Below are 17,937 nucleotides of genomic sequence, written 5' to 3'. Positions count from 1 at the left end.
GACGGTTAACGGAAACCGCCAACATCCCTGTAGGTATTTTTTGTAAATTATGACGTATACATGTAACCTTAGATCATACTACACAATGGATAGTCATTCAAAAAATCTGGGAAGCTAACGTATAACTAAACGAATTCGTTGTGCAGTGATGTATGAGCATTTGTCTTAGCAAATTGTATACATTATTATTATTATTATTATAAGTTATTGCTAATATCAATAAAAGTGTGTTTTAAAATTTAAAATTAATAGAAGTTATAAATGGTTCTAAAATTTTATGTAAATTTGAAAAATACAACTTTATGCCAAGTTTTACAAATCGGAGACTTAATCATTTGGATGAAAATATGGATTATATTGATCTGTTTTCGTACGATTTTACCGATAGTTGATAGTAATTTTAAAAAAAAACCACAACTATCGTCTTCTGAGTTCTGATCTACAGACTACTGCAGGTGAATTCATTCAGATGTTCTATGAATTTTGTTGTGATTTTTTTTCGACCTGAAAAGTAATAATTTCAAAAATTTAATGTATGATATGACGTAATATCTTATACATAAATTCTAATAAGTATTTAACTCTAAAACCTAAGATAAATATTGTTTTAGTACTTATAATATAACTTTTATATACATATTACATATATTTGATATACCTACTGGCTACATTATATTATTTTTGCGTCTATGTATTTTGGGATTTGGATATCATGGATCATGTTATCAGATTTTCAATACAAAAAGTCGGCTTCCCTTGATCTCATGGTAGTATATACTATATTAAGCAAAGCAGGCTCGCCCTAAATTGATTTTCGATTGTAAATGTAATCAAATTCTGATTCCTAGAATATTTTTAGCATGTATACTTTATTACAGTCCGGCATTTAGATTTTCTAATGCTATAAAATGAGTATCCTGTAAAGATTTTTTTCAAATGTGAATCTTCTTTTTTCTTATAAATTATCGAATAGGTACCTACTCGTATATGATATTTTTTTCTTCAAAATATTTATGTACCTAAAACGAAATTCAAACGAGTAGTTTTAAGTTGTTTAACTTTGTATGCCTACTAAGGATAAATTAATTATAGCTTATAGGTAGGTCCTTAATACTTTTACTTATACTAAGATGTTGATTTGCAAATATTATAGTAATTAACACATAAACATTTTATATTTTGTTAAAATGGTTGAGTTTTAGATTTGTTAACATATTATAATTTATAGTTTTTAAAACAATTTTTAAGGTACATAATATGATCAGAACATACATTTTAATAGCTCAATAAGACAATAACTAATCGTTACAATTTTAGTTTAGGCTAAAAGTACATATTAGGTGTAAAAATGATAGGAATTAGTTTGAAAAAATAAATTGTGTATCATCACAGATTCCAATAAGCTTCTTAAATTATGTAAAAATCTAAGTTAATACGGTAATGTGGACTAAAGACCAAACTAAGACCACAGTATAGATAAAAGTATACTTAAAAATTCCATAAATCATAAATCGTTGTAAGAGTAAATGGAGGTGAGCATATTTATAGTGAATCACTCTGTATATTACATTTATAAGTACATATATTATATATACCTATCTGTGCTGTACCAGATAGATGATACCTATAATTATTTTAATATGATGTTAGTAATTTTTCGGTCAAATATTTTTCCCGAAGTATGCGTTCCCATAATATGTAGCGAACAAATACTATCAGACATCTGATATCTTCAGAGGAATTTTATGTTGTTAAAAAAAAAAAAAATAATAAAACTAGTTGAGAAACTAGTTTATTTTCTTTATGACGAAGATTCCGTTTCTTATCAGTAAATAAAATCGTATTTTTATACATTTGTTGTATATACTATACTAAAAGATAATCGAAGGACAGTCTTGAAATTATATATTAAAAACAAAAAAATTATACGCGACACGAAAGCCGATCTGGATTTTCAAAGTGACGAAAATAATGTCGGAGATCTAAATAGATAAGTATATATTGTATAAGAAAAAAAATTGACCAATGGAATGCGTTCATGGATTATTTTATGGTTGCAAATTACATGGCCGTCGAAATGAAACGAACTGTCACGTCGTCAGCTGCTCTATAGCTCAAAATATAATAACGTCAGGTCGTCGTGTTATTTTTTCTACTTATTAAAGCACAACAACAAAGATCACTAATATTGTGTGAAGTCTTAAAATCCGTTCCGATAGACATGACTATGGTGCAAAAAAAAAAAAATGAATAATATTCCGTACATTGTGTGAAAAAAACAATCTCATCGTGGCGTTGGTTCGTTATTTTAATTCGTTCGGATGAGAGACCATTATAACTATAATATATGCGATAAACGCGTCGTATTTATTTATTCATTATTATTATTATTAATATATATGTATACATTTTTTTTTTAGCCGTTTGTCATCGAATTACATTTTTGTCACACACACATTAATTATATACATATTATGCTTGTAATTAAAAAAATTATTATAAATACACAACGCAATCGCATGCATGTTTGGAAGTCTGCCTTTCGGTTTTTGACACATATATAATACGAAACCGTGACTGTACTTATATATACCGTTTCGAAACGACATTTACACGTACATATACATAATATGTCGTAGTAGTTATCGTTTTTCAGTATATAATAATATACCTATATATGGTCGTCAATGGACCACAAGTAGAGAACTACCTACCCAATTATATATATATATACTTATTGATGTATTAAGTATTAAATTTGTATGGGTTATCGGATTTTGTGCAGCCTGGTGGGCCTTTTCCCTCTCTACTCACAGGGATGAGTTGTGCTCTGGCGCAATGGAGCAGTGGGGTGGGTCGTGGTGGTGGTGAGGTAAAAAAAAAGGTAAATGTGTATACTTTTGGCCACGTACAGAACGTCTACGAGATTTGTGTGCTACATTGTGTGCATTGTGTGTACTAATATATATATATACGTCGGTGTATTGATTTTCGTCGAGGGTAGTCGCCAGCGGCGGCGCCGACGGTCTCCGAACCACCACCGTCGTCATCGTCGTCGTTACACGCTCTGCATGTCGTCATCGGCATAGGCGGCGTTTTCGGTACGTAAAAAAAAAAGTAATAAAGGTGAAAGACTGAAAGAGACGTAAAATATCGGTGCACGTTAAAACGCAGTTTGGTACCTACCTACCAATTATTATATTTTATATAGGTATGATATACACTCGTGCTGTATGTGCACTTCACTGACTCGTATAATCCAAACCACATAGTTTCTAAATAATATAGTGTAATGTCATACCTACTTCATACTTGTACTCAAGATTTATAATAATATGCATAGCAGTGCGTAGACTTTGTTCCCAAGGGGGGGGGGCACATTAAAAAGATCTGAATTAATTACCGAACATTCTTGTACTAATGACTATATTATGTATTAAATTAAAAGTATTAAATTGTAAATTTAATAATATAAAAATAATCTAGTATCAGATGTCTTTTGTGCATTATTTATTAAAGAAAAAGCCAGAGGCCGCGGGCTACCCCCCTCCCACCGGGCGTGCGCCTATGATAATATTATGCTATTATTTGATAGAATATATCATAATAATATAATGTATCGGATATAAGAGTAAATATTGGTACGTCTTACGGTGGCGCGTAATAATTGAAAAATACGTGTAGGTTTTTAGGTGGATTTTTTTTTACAGGTGCCTGTTATAATGTAAAATATGACAATTTACAATAATAATAATATTATGTACTCGGTCGTGCGCGTCATCGTCTCGCCGGCAGAACTGAAATTATGTAAAGGTTAAGTTCGTGGTATATAGATAGTAGATACCTGTACCATATTATTATAATAATATGATAATACCTATAATATACGTTAATACATGGATTATTGTTATTGTTGTTACGTTTCTTCGGCGCGTTAATATGTTTTTAATGTTTTTAAACGTATTGTCGCATTCGTTTTGTACACTGAGACTTATCCATAGCAGTGGCACGCTTTTCATCTCCTCCTTTTGTATAATATTAAATTCTTCCATTTGAACGGAGTCCAAAAATATTTATGTATATACTATATAGCCTATATATTTACGCTCACTGCGCCTCGTTTATTGCTGGTGTTCCCAAGTTGATAATTATTGTGCGAGACGAGCAGTTTAAAAAATGAATGGCACTCCAAATTATATCCTTTTAGAAAAACTTCTTATTAAAAACACTTATTAAAATAAAGCTCGGTAGTCACATTCCACCGAACGATAAGGTATAAAGCTGTAAATAACCGTGAAAGGACACACTAAAAAATGCGAGTCTATAGATATTATATAAGTATTTTGTAATATAAGTTATTTCATTGTATATTTTATATCGGAGAACGTGTTATTACTTTATTATAGTTAAGTATATTAGTTATTACTTATTTTTGTTCATTCCTACGGCAATAAATGTTAAGTCACGAAAATGCGTTAAATCTCCTGAATCTTACTGATAAGGTTAGCAGTACAGCCTCAAGAAAGCATATTGTACATTGCCGAAAATTATTATTTAAAACAACGGGAATCGTTCCTTTTATAAAAAAAATTAAATAATAACGGGAGAGCAGAGCTTGTTGTAAATAACCGAACACTAGAGATGATAATAAAAAAATGAATATACCAGACAATTTGATACTATATTTTGCCGTAAATGTGTAATACAAAACGCGTATAGTGCACGTGGAGTAAATTATTTCGAGTAAATATTGGATCTCGACGAAAAAAAATTACCAACTGCATTACATGTCACTAAATATAATAAACATTACATTGTAAAATACTACATAAATTTAATATAAAGTGAAATTGTTTTTATTGGAGTGCTTTGGCCGTATTATCTCCAAGTGAATTCGTCTCCAAAAATTAAATGTTTAGTAAATTTGTTAAACGTTAAAATGTTTGGTTCTGATATAAGAACTCAGGGTATTTTAATGATTTTTGGTCATTACTTGGATAATTTAAATCAGACATTTCGGCATAGAACGAAAATCAATAGAAGAAGTAAAATGTTCGATTCACCGATATATAGCCATGTATAGGTTAAAAAAAAACCCCTGATCGTTTCGCTTGCAACCTAATTTCTACTTTTATATCATTCATATTGTATTTCTATAGTCTAAAATATTCCAATTATATTTTCAAATACATAGGAAGCTAAAAATGTGTATAATACGCTTCCATCTGTAGATACATTTTACTATACAGAAGATGTCGAACAAACTAAAATTACAATATTATAAAAAAAACTGCCAAAATGGACAATAGAACTGAAAAAAAAGAAAAAATACTAAACACTATCTATCAGAAGTTTCTTAGAAAACAGTAAAACACGGATAAATTAAACAATTTTGTTTTACTTTTAGAATTTTTATCTTGTCAGTTGATAGTTGTTATTCGGAAAAAATATATTTAAGAATAAAGTTTTAAAGCATTATAATTCCTTTTGCCTGCATACAAATCGTTATAAAAGTTTACCGATATAATAATATTTGCATCATTCCGTTCGATAGAAGAAGAACAATGCGTAATATTAGTTCGCATTTAAAAATGAATAATACGCAAAGGTGGGCTTAACTTGCAGTTATAAATATTCCTTTAGACAGTAAAAACACACGCACCACATACACCAAAATCTTGTCTTACCTGCCCCAGTGGCTATATAGACATATTGTTCAAACTTATACAAACTAAAAATAAGATTAGTACTAATCACGTGATTGTTGTTACAACAGTTTACTAGTACCTACTCTACAATTTAATTTCCTGAAAATTATAAAATATGGATTTAATTTTTCGCCGACATTCAGCCCATTTGACTGCTTTTAAAACACAACCAGAAAGATAGGCTAAGTTCACTAAGTCCCCTCAAATGACGTCATTGAACGCATAACGGCTGATATCATTAAACGAGCGGATGGGAAAGATTTGGTGCGGTATAAAATAATATTTTATAATAAATCGTAAAACGTTCGTTTCGCTCGGTGGTCTCGCATTATCTCGACCACGGTATCCCGCAAAGGGGATGATTCGTCGAAATAAAAACGTGACCATAAAACGCGCCCCTGTTAAGCCCAGACTGCATCTCGACGGAGTCCATATTATATACTTGCAGTGCACTGTACTCTTCGTATAATAATATATAATATTGATGTGTATGTGTGTGTGTATTAAAATATTACTATATTATATATATATATATATTCACTGTATGCACGCTATTGTACTCTCCGCAGGGTAGTCCATAATATTCCAAAACAGAATTGCACGGTCTGCGTACATGTGTATATATAATAAGCATAATAATATATATATACATACGTGTATTCGTGTACGAACTGCCTTCGGTGGAATGCGTGTCGTTTTTATTTCTTTTTTCGTCCTCGCCACTATTGTTGTGCAGTCTATTCATTTTTTTCTTTTTTGTCTATTTTTCGTCCCCTCGTCGTGTATATTATTATTATTATTGGTGTTGTTGTAATCGTCGTCGTCATGTGGTGTGCAACGTGTATATAATAATATTATACAAGATACTGCAGCGACGTCTCTGTTTGTAAATTTACAACTCGTGATTATGAATTTCGGCTTCCACCGACACGAGCCCCTATATACATAATATAGTACAGGCGCCATCGGACAACAGGATGAGGTTTTGCATCCGTCCAAGACGTCCTAATATCATTCCTACAAGTATATAGGTACTGTGGTTACGCTCTTAACGTCGTGGTTATGATGTATTTTTGTAAATAGTAGAAGTATAGTACCGCCGTGGCCGTGGCTCATCGACGTGATGTGCTCCACGTATATATATAGTTAACGTCGTATACCAGTCGTACCCACCCAATAATATTATATATATTATATCGATACACTGCATCTTTTCGTATCCGCCGCCACTGTCGCGGTTATCGATTAATTAAATCCCGAAATTGGAAACCGGTGTTTAATGCACGACGACCAATATATATATGTGCCACAATCCTCGCCGTCGGACAACACCTGTTTGCATCGCCCCTCCGGGCAGCTGGTGTGTAACCCTTCCGTTCTACCTGTACGCAGACGGTTGTGAAGTGCATTTCTTTATTTTTCGTCTGTATTATATTATACGTATTCATAGACACATATAAATAGGTATATGTATAATATAGATTATTATTGATATGTTTTTTTTTTAAATATATATGATCCGATAGATTTATTTATACGTTCGTTTTTTTTTCCTCATAGTATTTATTATGCAATATGCAAATGTTATTTTATTTTCGTCTTACCTCCCTCGCGGCAGCGAACATTTTAAAACGAAAAACAATCGTGAAGAGCAGACACATAACGTAATAACGCTAATCGGCCTGCGGCTGTTTGTTCTTCGTCGTTCGAATTCGTATCCATCTCCTACCGCTGTCCCTCTCCGTCTCTCTCGCGGTATACGTATAACATTATACATTAACATTCAACAAATTTTCTATGCGCACACATGAAACATCAACAACAAGGTTGCAATATATATATTATAAACCTATATAAATTTAGGTTTATAATATATTATAATAGTTTGCAGTGCGTCCATATAAACGCGGCGTATTCAATTTTTATTCGGCAGAGATGGGCTTTGTGGACGATAATACGTTCCGTTTTTCGTATTTTCTTTCCCCCAAAATCATTTTTGCGTGTATTTATTATCACATCATTTTCTGCAAAGCCGAGGTGGGAGACGCAACCCAGCGGTCTCCGGTATATGATATTTCACGACATTATGCGCGGCACGGCTACGTTTTCACTGGTATATTAAATGCATCATGAAAATTTCGTGGAACGAGAGACGCTTGAATTTAAATTTCCGCTAGTATAGATAATAATATAATATATGTACGCGTCCGACGGCAGGCCATAAATAAATAAATACTGTTTTATATTTTGTTTTTTGTTTAGTGTGTCCGCGTGACAGCGTTTTTCTTCACTCCGGTACAAACGGCGTGTTATTAAAAAAGTTTCAACCGTATAAATTACAACTTTTCTCTCGTGCAGCCATTGTTCTGTTAAGACCGTGTTACATTTTTTCCGCGAAAATCCGTCGAAATAAAAACGACACTACCGCAAATTTTTGCCGCCGCGAGATTTACTTCAGTTTATACCGCGGCGGTGATTTGATGACGACTGTGACCTGGCGTGTCGGTCATAGGATTGCCACGCACGTGCAAAAATTGATAAAAATCCCTCGAGGTTATTATCGTTATTATTACTATTATTTATTTATTTATTTTTTTTTTTGCATCACTCGTCCCCTTAACGCGTATTGATGTTCAAACGCGTTCCGAACATCTATTTCGCGAATACACGAAAACTCCATCGGATCGAACAAATCGTATTCATCGCACGTACCGACGACGTCGTCGTACGTTTTTGTTCCGAGTAGAGATGTATTATAAACTAACTATATACCAGAGAGTAATCTTGAAAAAATCCACAGCAGCATATTAAACCCGTATAATTCGGTAATTTCCAAACCGTCCCCTGTCAGTCAGCTGTGCTGCTACCGCGCGTGATGCACAGAATTGGAATAGAAAAAATAATCTAGTTTTATAAAAATCAGTCCGTGTTCTCATCCGGCAGTTCACACACACACACACACACACACACGCATAGAACATGATAGGTACCTATACGGCTATACAGATATCCTCAATATTATGTATACTAAGATTATAAAATATATACCTAGCACAGTACAGCTGGAGGTGCTGCGCCTAACCGAATAGCGTATATTCTCCATAGACTTTCGGTTCGAGTGCCTAATGCATTTATTATACAAACGTGAATGTATATCATTATATTATATACATATATATATAAGTTGCGTGCAATATAGCAATAATCAACAGAGATACAAATGACTACCTATACGGCACAGTATGTATGTATCTCAATAGTTATGATAATTTATACACGACAGAACGCAGCGCGTGGTTATAATATTTGTTGTGTGCGAAAAACATAAAACCAAATCTCAGGGCCTAAATAGTTTGAAACTAATATTATAGTAATATGTAATACGCATAAGTTTTTTTTCTTTCCGAAACCAGTTTTTTCGTAGCGTAAATCATTTTTTCATGAAAACCTGATTTCTAACGTATATTAACATTGATGTTAAATTAATTACATAACATTAAACTATTATGAATATAACTTGTTTTAAATTCGTATAATTATGTTGTACGATTAAATGGTTTAAATAACAAAATATTAATGGACGTATAAATAACGTAATTATTATTATAGTCCTGCGGAGTAAAGTTTATTAATTCATGCGTTCGTGTACACACACTTACAATATCAACTTTAATATGACAGAATATAATCAATCTGTATAACACGATAAATGTAAATACGTCGTCATCGTATTATACCTGTGTATAAAATATATAAAATGTATATTATTATTATTATTATATTATGTCGGTGAGAAACGTACAACGGCAGTCGACAGTTGCCCGTAGGACGTGATGTATTATGTATGAAGCGAAAATGAAATTATATACTATTTACCTATACCCACACCGTTCCCCCAAGTCAAAACAATGAGCGACAAATGTGACGCTTTAAGTGGGTGCAAGCGTCGGAAAACTATATAAATATAACACGTGTTTTATAATGTACGGTCATATACGGATTAGTGTGATTAGACATTATATAATGTCATTATAGGTACTGCACATTATTATAGTGTCCTACCTATAAAAATATGAAAATATTCGATTTGAAGTTGTAGTTATCGGATCATACGTGGATGGTTTAAATTCGATTTTAATTATCACGTGTATTAATCATTGTCCGATTATAATATACATAACCTATATATTATGAAATATGTACACTCTAAATAATAAATTAAATGTAGGCATTATCCCAGTGTCGTATTTAAGATTTTAATCGGCCTTGCATTATCCCCATCAATCCTACAGCATATGATTTTATTATAAATTAGGTATATATAATTCATACGTTCAGTCTGGTATATTGTTATTGCAGTAATAAAGTTTTTGCGGTTTCACCGCCAAACTCAAACGGAATACATATTCATGTAATATTATCGTTATGTACATAATATTATAGCGATCGCAATATTTTAATTAGTAGCGATTAGGTCGCGTGTAGTCCCGTAGTACATCGTGTTACACACACCCGCACTCGCCTACACGTGGTAGTGCGATGCGTATCAAAGTCCCCGTCGAAATAAATTAAACGGCGGTACAAAAGTTTTCCATAATTTCAATTTAAAATCTGTTTGTGGTTTGTACGGTATTAATCGAATGTATACGTACCTATGATATCATTACGACGTTACATCTATGGTTTGTTATTATAATCTATAAGCGGCGTTCTGAAATAAATTATAAACGGTTCGTCGGTTTCACGAATGCACATATTACACTAAAAACAAACTTAAATAATTATATTATTATTTAACCGAACTGCGTCAGCCGAGGGATGGCTACCTATTCTATAATAATAACATTAATAACCACAACTATTTAATATCATGCTTTATTATAGTTACATATGAATCGATATTATTATATTATATTGCGTAGCAGCTCACACTATATACATATAACATATATAGGTATAGCCGTATATTTGGTAAACCCACGCTCGAGTTGTGATTAATAACGTCCGACCGATATAATAAATATATATGCATCATACCGTTTCTCCACTCTGAGTCAGTGTTAAATAAGTGACAGGTAATTCGGACGAATCATAAACTTCCATGCATAATATATATATATATATAAGTCAATAAGACGTTTATTCGTGTATATATTGTTGTTATATCTTTTTTGAGTTCAAAAGTTTCGAAATAGAACGAGATCTGCCGGGTTTGATATGCCTTAGCGGCTACAACATCGCATAGGTACCTCACACATATTATTATGTATTATCTCTGCGAGCTGACTTTTCTAATAACAGTTGCATGCTGCATTTTAAACTAAGGGAGTGTGTATACGAATGATTTTATTCCGCGCAGAGTTTCACGTCGTTGTTGTTTTTATTGGTTTTTTTTTTCTATCTAAGGCTATGGTGTCGGAAAAGTCCGAATCAATACGGTTTTTGACAAAAAAAAAAAAAAATACATGGGGCGTATGAAATGTCGTTGCTGGGGACGTAGTAACCCCAAAACAACCCCCATCCCCTTCTGTGACACTATACGCATCCATAAATATATATATAACCGAGTGATCCATTTAACGTAATAGGTACTCCTCGTTTCGAAAACTATTCTAACGTTTTTGAAAATATTATTTTTACTATTTTTATCGTTATTTTTTTTTTTTTGTAATTTTTAATGACGACGTGCAATTTATTCCATATTCAAAAGTAGAATATTTTTTTTTTAGTATTTCGCTATATAATATTTAAATTTTGTACAATTTATTTTATGAGTTATTAGTTTATTACTTATTAGTATATTTTAAAGCTTGAATAAGCGGAGTGGTTAATACAGGGTACAAGTTAAATATTAACTGTAACTCCAAAATTTGATTTTTATAAATCAAATTACTTGGAATTAAATTCTATTTCGGGATAATATGGTCATTCAAGATTATAAAAACATCTATATAAATACTTTTTAAAAATGATAATGAAAAATAATAAATATTTTTCTCTAAAATGTTGTTTTGTACCTAACGAATTAAAATTGTAAATTAAATATTTTCAAATAATTTAGTGTTTTATAAAAACTAACGAATGATGCCTACGTTAAATGGATCACGCCTTCTACAAAATAATATGTAGTATGTACCTATATCACTTGCAGGGTACGAGTTAAATTTCAACTATATGTATTATGTATTTAAATTTTAAACTTAACTCGCAGTGAATTTTTGCCATTTTATTAATACATTCTGCTTCACGTGTATGATGTAAAATAGAAAGGAATAAGGGACATAATATTATAGTACTCGTAAGTGTATATCTGTACTTTTTTTGTTTATTTAGTTTTCAATATATTATATCGAATGTTTATTAACAGTGCGAATATATATATATAGTTTCATCGGTATTCTGTATTATATACACTATATATATCTGGACGTGCCTTCCGTTCGGAATATATCTTTCATTGGCATGTATATATAACACATAGTTAATAAACCCTATACGTACATTTATATACAGTCGATTCTATGCACCTTATGTATGTATGTGTGTGTGTGTGTGTGTGTGTGTGCATGAGTGTAAATACGGTGTAGTTGTGTAATATATACTGTAAAGTGGAGCGGGCGATTTGTGTCAGAACTTTTCAGCCCCAAAACTTTATTGAATTCTGAGCATCGCGCGCGTGCAACGTTGTCGGTGGTGGGAGACGGTGAAGTGGTGGACGACGGACGTGCATAGTTTTCAAATTTTAGCAACACGCTATTTTACCGACGATGTTACTGTGTAGCAGTTGAAATTTATTATTCGTATCGTATGAAAACGCTTATTTCATTAATATTTGTTGTGACGATAGATGACAGATGTCATAGTACACGAAACGAGAGAATTAAATATTGAATAAAACCGCAAGTTCTGCAGACTTCCGTCATCGTTAGGGGTTGTTCGAATGCAATATGACACACGCCGCTCACTTAAATATTTTCAGTTAATTTCGTAGAAGTTTTCGAAAAACTATTTGATAGTTCGGTTTATCGTAGTTTCTTATCGTTAAACGTATACTGTCTTTATTTTTTTATGAGCTGCTAAATTGACTAAATCGTGTCATCACAATATTATATAATGATTGTTGACGGGATAGAATTATGGTGGGACAGTTAATTCTATTTTTTTTTCTGAAACCTGTGAACTTAAAAATCATAAAATTTGCAAAAGATTTAAATATGTATTAAGAAAAAATCTTGACAAATGGAGTGGTTTTCATTCATATAGAAACTAATATTGTTATAATTATTTTACCTTACACTTGATAACCAGTGTTAGGACTTATCAAGATAAATTATCCAGATAATAATTATTTTATCTTTTATCTTATCTAGATAAATAAATATAAGTTATCTAAGTATTTATTTTAGATAAATATTTGACTTATCTAGATAAATTTAAAAGATACATTTTTTAGTGAAAATTAGATAGATCTGTACCAAAAATATTATTAACTATGTGAATTTTGTTTTTGGTCCACTCGACAACTTCTTCAGCAGGGTGACTTCCCAAATTTTTATTTATACTTTGTTACTCCCTATAGAGTCCCTTGGATCTTATTGGTTCCTTATATAATTATATGTGTTGAAGTTAATGTTTGGTGATACACATCATGATATAATAAGTTAAGTCGAAAATAAACATATTATATAGGCATGTACTTACATGACATTATATATGTTTTTTTTAAATTAGTTGTTTTAATTTTAATTTCTATAATTATCTGTTATTTATCTGGATAAAATATTTTTATCTTTTATCTTTTTGTTAGATGAATTAAATTTGTTTATCTTTTATCTGTATCTTAGATAAAATTTAGTGTTGTTATCTTTATTTTTATCCAGATGATTTTTTTGTTATCTGTTCCTAACACTGTTGATAACATATAAAAACTTTTTGTTTTAACAAATTTTGTACGGTATCGCAACAATCGAAATTTTTGCTAGCTACATTTATAGTAGTATTATAAATTTCATTAAAAATACAATAATATATGAAACGCCTTTGATATCAATACCATTGCTGCGCGTGTCGAAATTAAATATTAACCGTGCGTATAAACGTTTTCTACAAAATATTGATCCTTCGGGTTTTATGTCACTCATTAAATCAGGCCAATAATACGACGGATATTAAGTTGCAGCCCATAGAGTCGCTAGACGACTACGTTATGACCAGTCTATATATGACAAAATGCTCATCGTCTATAATATAATGAACAATAAACCCATACTCCTATGTATATGATATATATATATATTATGTATGTTCGTATATATTATGCTGTGTTGGGTAATGCGTAATAATACAATCCAAGCTGAGTCGACACGAGCCATTTGGCGCCTTCAGGCAGGACATAAAATTGCAGTTTAACGTCTTTGTTGAACGTTTCGCCAAATATAAACTATTATATTATTTTGTTTTATGTATTTGATGGACGAGAAATATAATCGTGTAATGGAAATGGATCGATAAATACATATACCTACACAAATTGAACACAATATTTGAGACATTTTGAATAAATATAGTGGAAGAGGTAGGGGGAAACTCACGCGCTATCACGTTTTAACCAAACACAAGAACCTATTAACTCATAACGCATAACTAATTGTACGCTCCATCCGACTCCCAGACCTCAACAATAATTTATATGTAAAAAACCCATTGCGATCACGTAATTTGTTTACGATTAATAAATCTATGTGTTGACAGGTTTTGTGACTCCAGTCGAGGTGCATTTCGATAACCCGGATGGAGGATTCTTCGTCCGGCACCCGATTGGTGGCGGTCCTGGCAACAACCGACAACAACAGCAAATGAACGGCGTTAGGAGCGGCGAGGATGACGAAGAGGACGACGCCGGCGGTGGGGCCGTGCTCAGCGTGGACAGGTTCACCGTGTTGCAGGACGTACCGCAGACGTCGATCAGGGCCAGTTATGGTCCGTTCTCCACCAAGCAAACGGTACCGTCGCGTTACCTGATACCAGATCCGAACTCGGCCGGAATGTCCGGTGGCGTCAATGGTTCCGGTTCGTCGGTCGGCTACTCGTCGGCCGTGGACATATCGTCGATGGACGTGTCCGCACACCTGGTTCAGAGGCGCGTGTACCGCGAGAACCCGGTGGTCCGGACACTGTTCCACGTCGGCTACAGCGTAGTCAGGTCACAGTCTTCCGGTTCCGGTCCTCCGCCTCTGATGCCGATGTCTGCCGCGGACGCGGTCGGCGGTGGACCCTCGCGGTCCGCCTCCGGCTCGTCGTCGTACGGAAAACTGTGCGCGGTAGCCAAGGCCACGTTCGAGGGAGCCGAGCGGCCGGTCACCGCCGCGTGCAAGCCCGACCCCAAGGACGGCGTCTGCACCGCTCGGCTGGTGTTGCCGGCAAAGTGGTGGCCACCGCTGAACCCGCCGGACGCCAAACCGGTCAAGACGCCGCAGCGGTACGTGCAGATCTCGTACGCACTGCTCGAGTCTGACCACCGGTGCAGTCAGTCAGACGTGCAGCTCCAGCCGTTCACGTACATCGGACAGGCTTCCCTGGAGCACGCACAGCGTCCGTACAAGGAGCTCAAGACGGACGCCTACCTGCTGACTCTCGTCCCGTCCATGCCGCTCTATCCCAAGTCGTTCACTTACGTGCCCGTGTTTTTCGACGCTGGACCCAAGGAGCAGAACATCAAAGGATTTATACTCAGAGCCAAAGTGAAGAACGGACTGCGGGTGTTGAGCGCAGAGAACAGCGACCCGGATCGGTGGACAATCAACTACACGTCGAACCCGAGGGGCACTCAGATCACGGTGACGGCCGTCCACAAGGGTCTGCCCGCGGCCGCTGCGGCCACGTGGCCGAACTCTCGATACGAGGAGGTATTGCAGTGGCTGCTGCAGGTGGACTCGGAGGCCGAGGACGTGTGGGAAGAAGGACGGGTAGTTTGGACTGTACAGTACGTCATGGAGGCAGCTGGTAACGTAACCAACTGGACGTCGGCCGCAGCCGTCCAGGGAAACCAGCCGAAGGTCGACCGTCACCGCGCCGCGTACAAACATCACCGGCGGCAGGCGGCCGTGCTGGCCGGACGACGGAGGACGGCCCGGCTATCCGGCGCTGCCACCAAGATGCTTTACCTGGACGGCGTCAACGGCGTGTTGGACGGCGTCAAGCGCAAGATTTCCGCTCGGTTCGAGATACACAAAGACGACACCGAAGCCGTGCTGCCCATATCCAAGGTAAAATCCGTTCAATGTTTTGTGGTACATTGACGATTGATATAAAATAATAAAATATTATTGTTAGGCAAACGATGTCGCGTTAACATTATGACTGTAGTTTAGTATAGTTGCTGCAAGTGTGATGAGCTGCGAGCATATAGGGGAGAATGGGGGAATGGCAGTCACCTAAGCAAGATCTTCAATTTCTGGCAAATGGTTGGTCAAAAACACTATTAAATAATATTAAAAGAAGTATTAACTTGTTAGGTACAACATACTTACATTTCAGATTTTTAAAACAAATGTAAATATTTTTTTTTAATTTTTTAAAAAAAAGTGAAAATGACCACCATTCCCCCTATGTAGGGGTAATGATAGTCACTCAAAACCCCATGCAAATTAATAGGGAAAATAATAATTTTTTTATTTTACTCATAATTTCATAAAAAAACATGAAAATACTTTTATTTATATTTAAGATTCAAAGTTAGTTTGTTAATTTTGCATGTTAGATTACCATGACAATCTGGGGTAATGGTAGTCATTTTATAAATGACTCTCATTACTCCATAAGTACTGACTGCGAATACCCCATTTTGCAATTTTTAACAAAATAATATTTTTTTTATTGGTGATTAGTTTAATTAAATTTGCGATTACAGATTCGTAATCCTCACAAATTACTTGTTATGTAAGTTACATCCAAAGGAAAATATAATAAAATAAACTTGCCTTGAAAAGCGTTTTTCGAACACAATTTTTAACAGGATAATGGGAAAAAAACATTTATAACAATTTTTTGGCGGTAAAACTTAACTGATAACTACCATATTTAAATTTTAAGGTTTTGATAACAAAATTAATCATTCCACGTAGTCAGCTGATTTTTAGTTATCATAGTTTCGTGATTATCAAGGTGACCACGATTACCCCTTGACCATCATTCCCCCATTCTCCCCTATATTATACTACTGAATTTTAGTTTATAATTATATGTAAACGATTTGTGTCCCAAATTTATATGAGAGCTAAAAAAAACTCATTTGACGTGTCTTGTACCTATGTTAATTATTATTTATATTTTATACCTAAACGAAATACGAGTATGTATTCGGAATTTTTTTTTATAAGCGATAAAATATTTTTGATCGATTTTTGTTAGATTTTCGTTGCACGGTTAACAAAAACATATCTACGGTTAGGAAGAATATCATCGAGTAAAGTTCTATGTTTTTTTAAATATATATTTTGGTAGATCTAAACGAGTATTAATAGCTTAGGTTTGGTTAATCTTAATTTATTATTATTAATGTAACGCACTAAGAAACATAAATAACTACCTCGTTATAGTCCGAGTAAAACTGAATAAATATAAAATACGCGCGCCATATCAGTGTATAATATAGTCTTAGTCTACTTCAGTTCACTGTAAAATGTTTCGATAAAAATCTTTTATTTTGAACTATATAGAAATTAAGCATTTGGTTTAAAAAATTTGGACCTACGTTTAGACCTGACTCGACATAAGATTAACCAAACGATTTCTTTTAGTTTAATTAATAGATCACAAGCTAATAATATTAGTAAAATATATTTGATTACTTTAAAATGATATGAGTTTTTTTAATTACGAATTGTGTTGTGATTTTTTATATACAATTTTGTATAATTTTTTTTTGTGTGTATGTTTGTTGTAAAGTTATTAATTTACCTACGTAATAATATGATGTGACGAGAGGTGTGTAGTTAGCATTACAATGTTAGCAGAACTTTTCAAAATCTATTCAACAATATTCAAATAAAGACTTTCTAGACATTATTAGAATTTTATTGAGCCGCTCTTTTAACCATTCACGTTAAATTTTATACAGCTTTTTACACTTAGCATTACAATTAAAAATCTGTCCAAAAACCTTCCAAAAGTATTTAAATATACTTTTTAGACATTGTTGAATACCAGAATATTCTGGTAGGAATTTCGT

The 17,937-nt window shown here is 33.8% G+C and overlaps 1 protein-coding gene across 1 annotated transcript in view; it reads left to right on the top strand.

Moving 5' to 3' along the window:
* dtn (transmembrane protein 132C dtn) overlaps positions 1 to 17,937 on the top strand; it is a 68,660-nt gene that overhangs the window by 36,029 nt on the left and 14,694 nt on the right. The window contains exon 2 of the mRNA XM_015520030.2: positions 14,460 to 15,973. Coding sequence (XP_015375516.2) covers positions 14,460 to 15,973 — 1,514 coding nt within the window. The remainder of the gene's footprint in view (positions 1 to 14,459; positions 15,974 to 17,937) is intronic.

Source organism: Diuraphis noxia, unplaced genomic scaffold (assembly GCF_037042655.1).
Source record: "Diuraphis noxia isolate RWA-SAM2 unplaced genomic scaffold, SU_Dnox_SAM2 contig0003, whole genome shotgun sequence".
NCBI lineage: Eukaryota > Metazoa > Arthropoda > Insecta > Hemiptera > Aphididae > Diuraphis > Diuraphis noxia.
The sequence above is the reverse complement of the archived record's forward strand: the minus strand, read 5'-3'. Positions and strand labels throughout refer to the sequence as shown.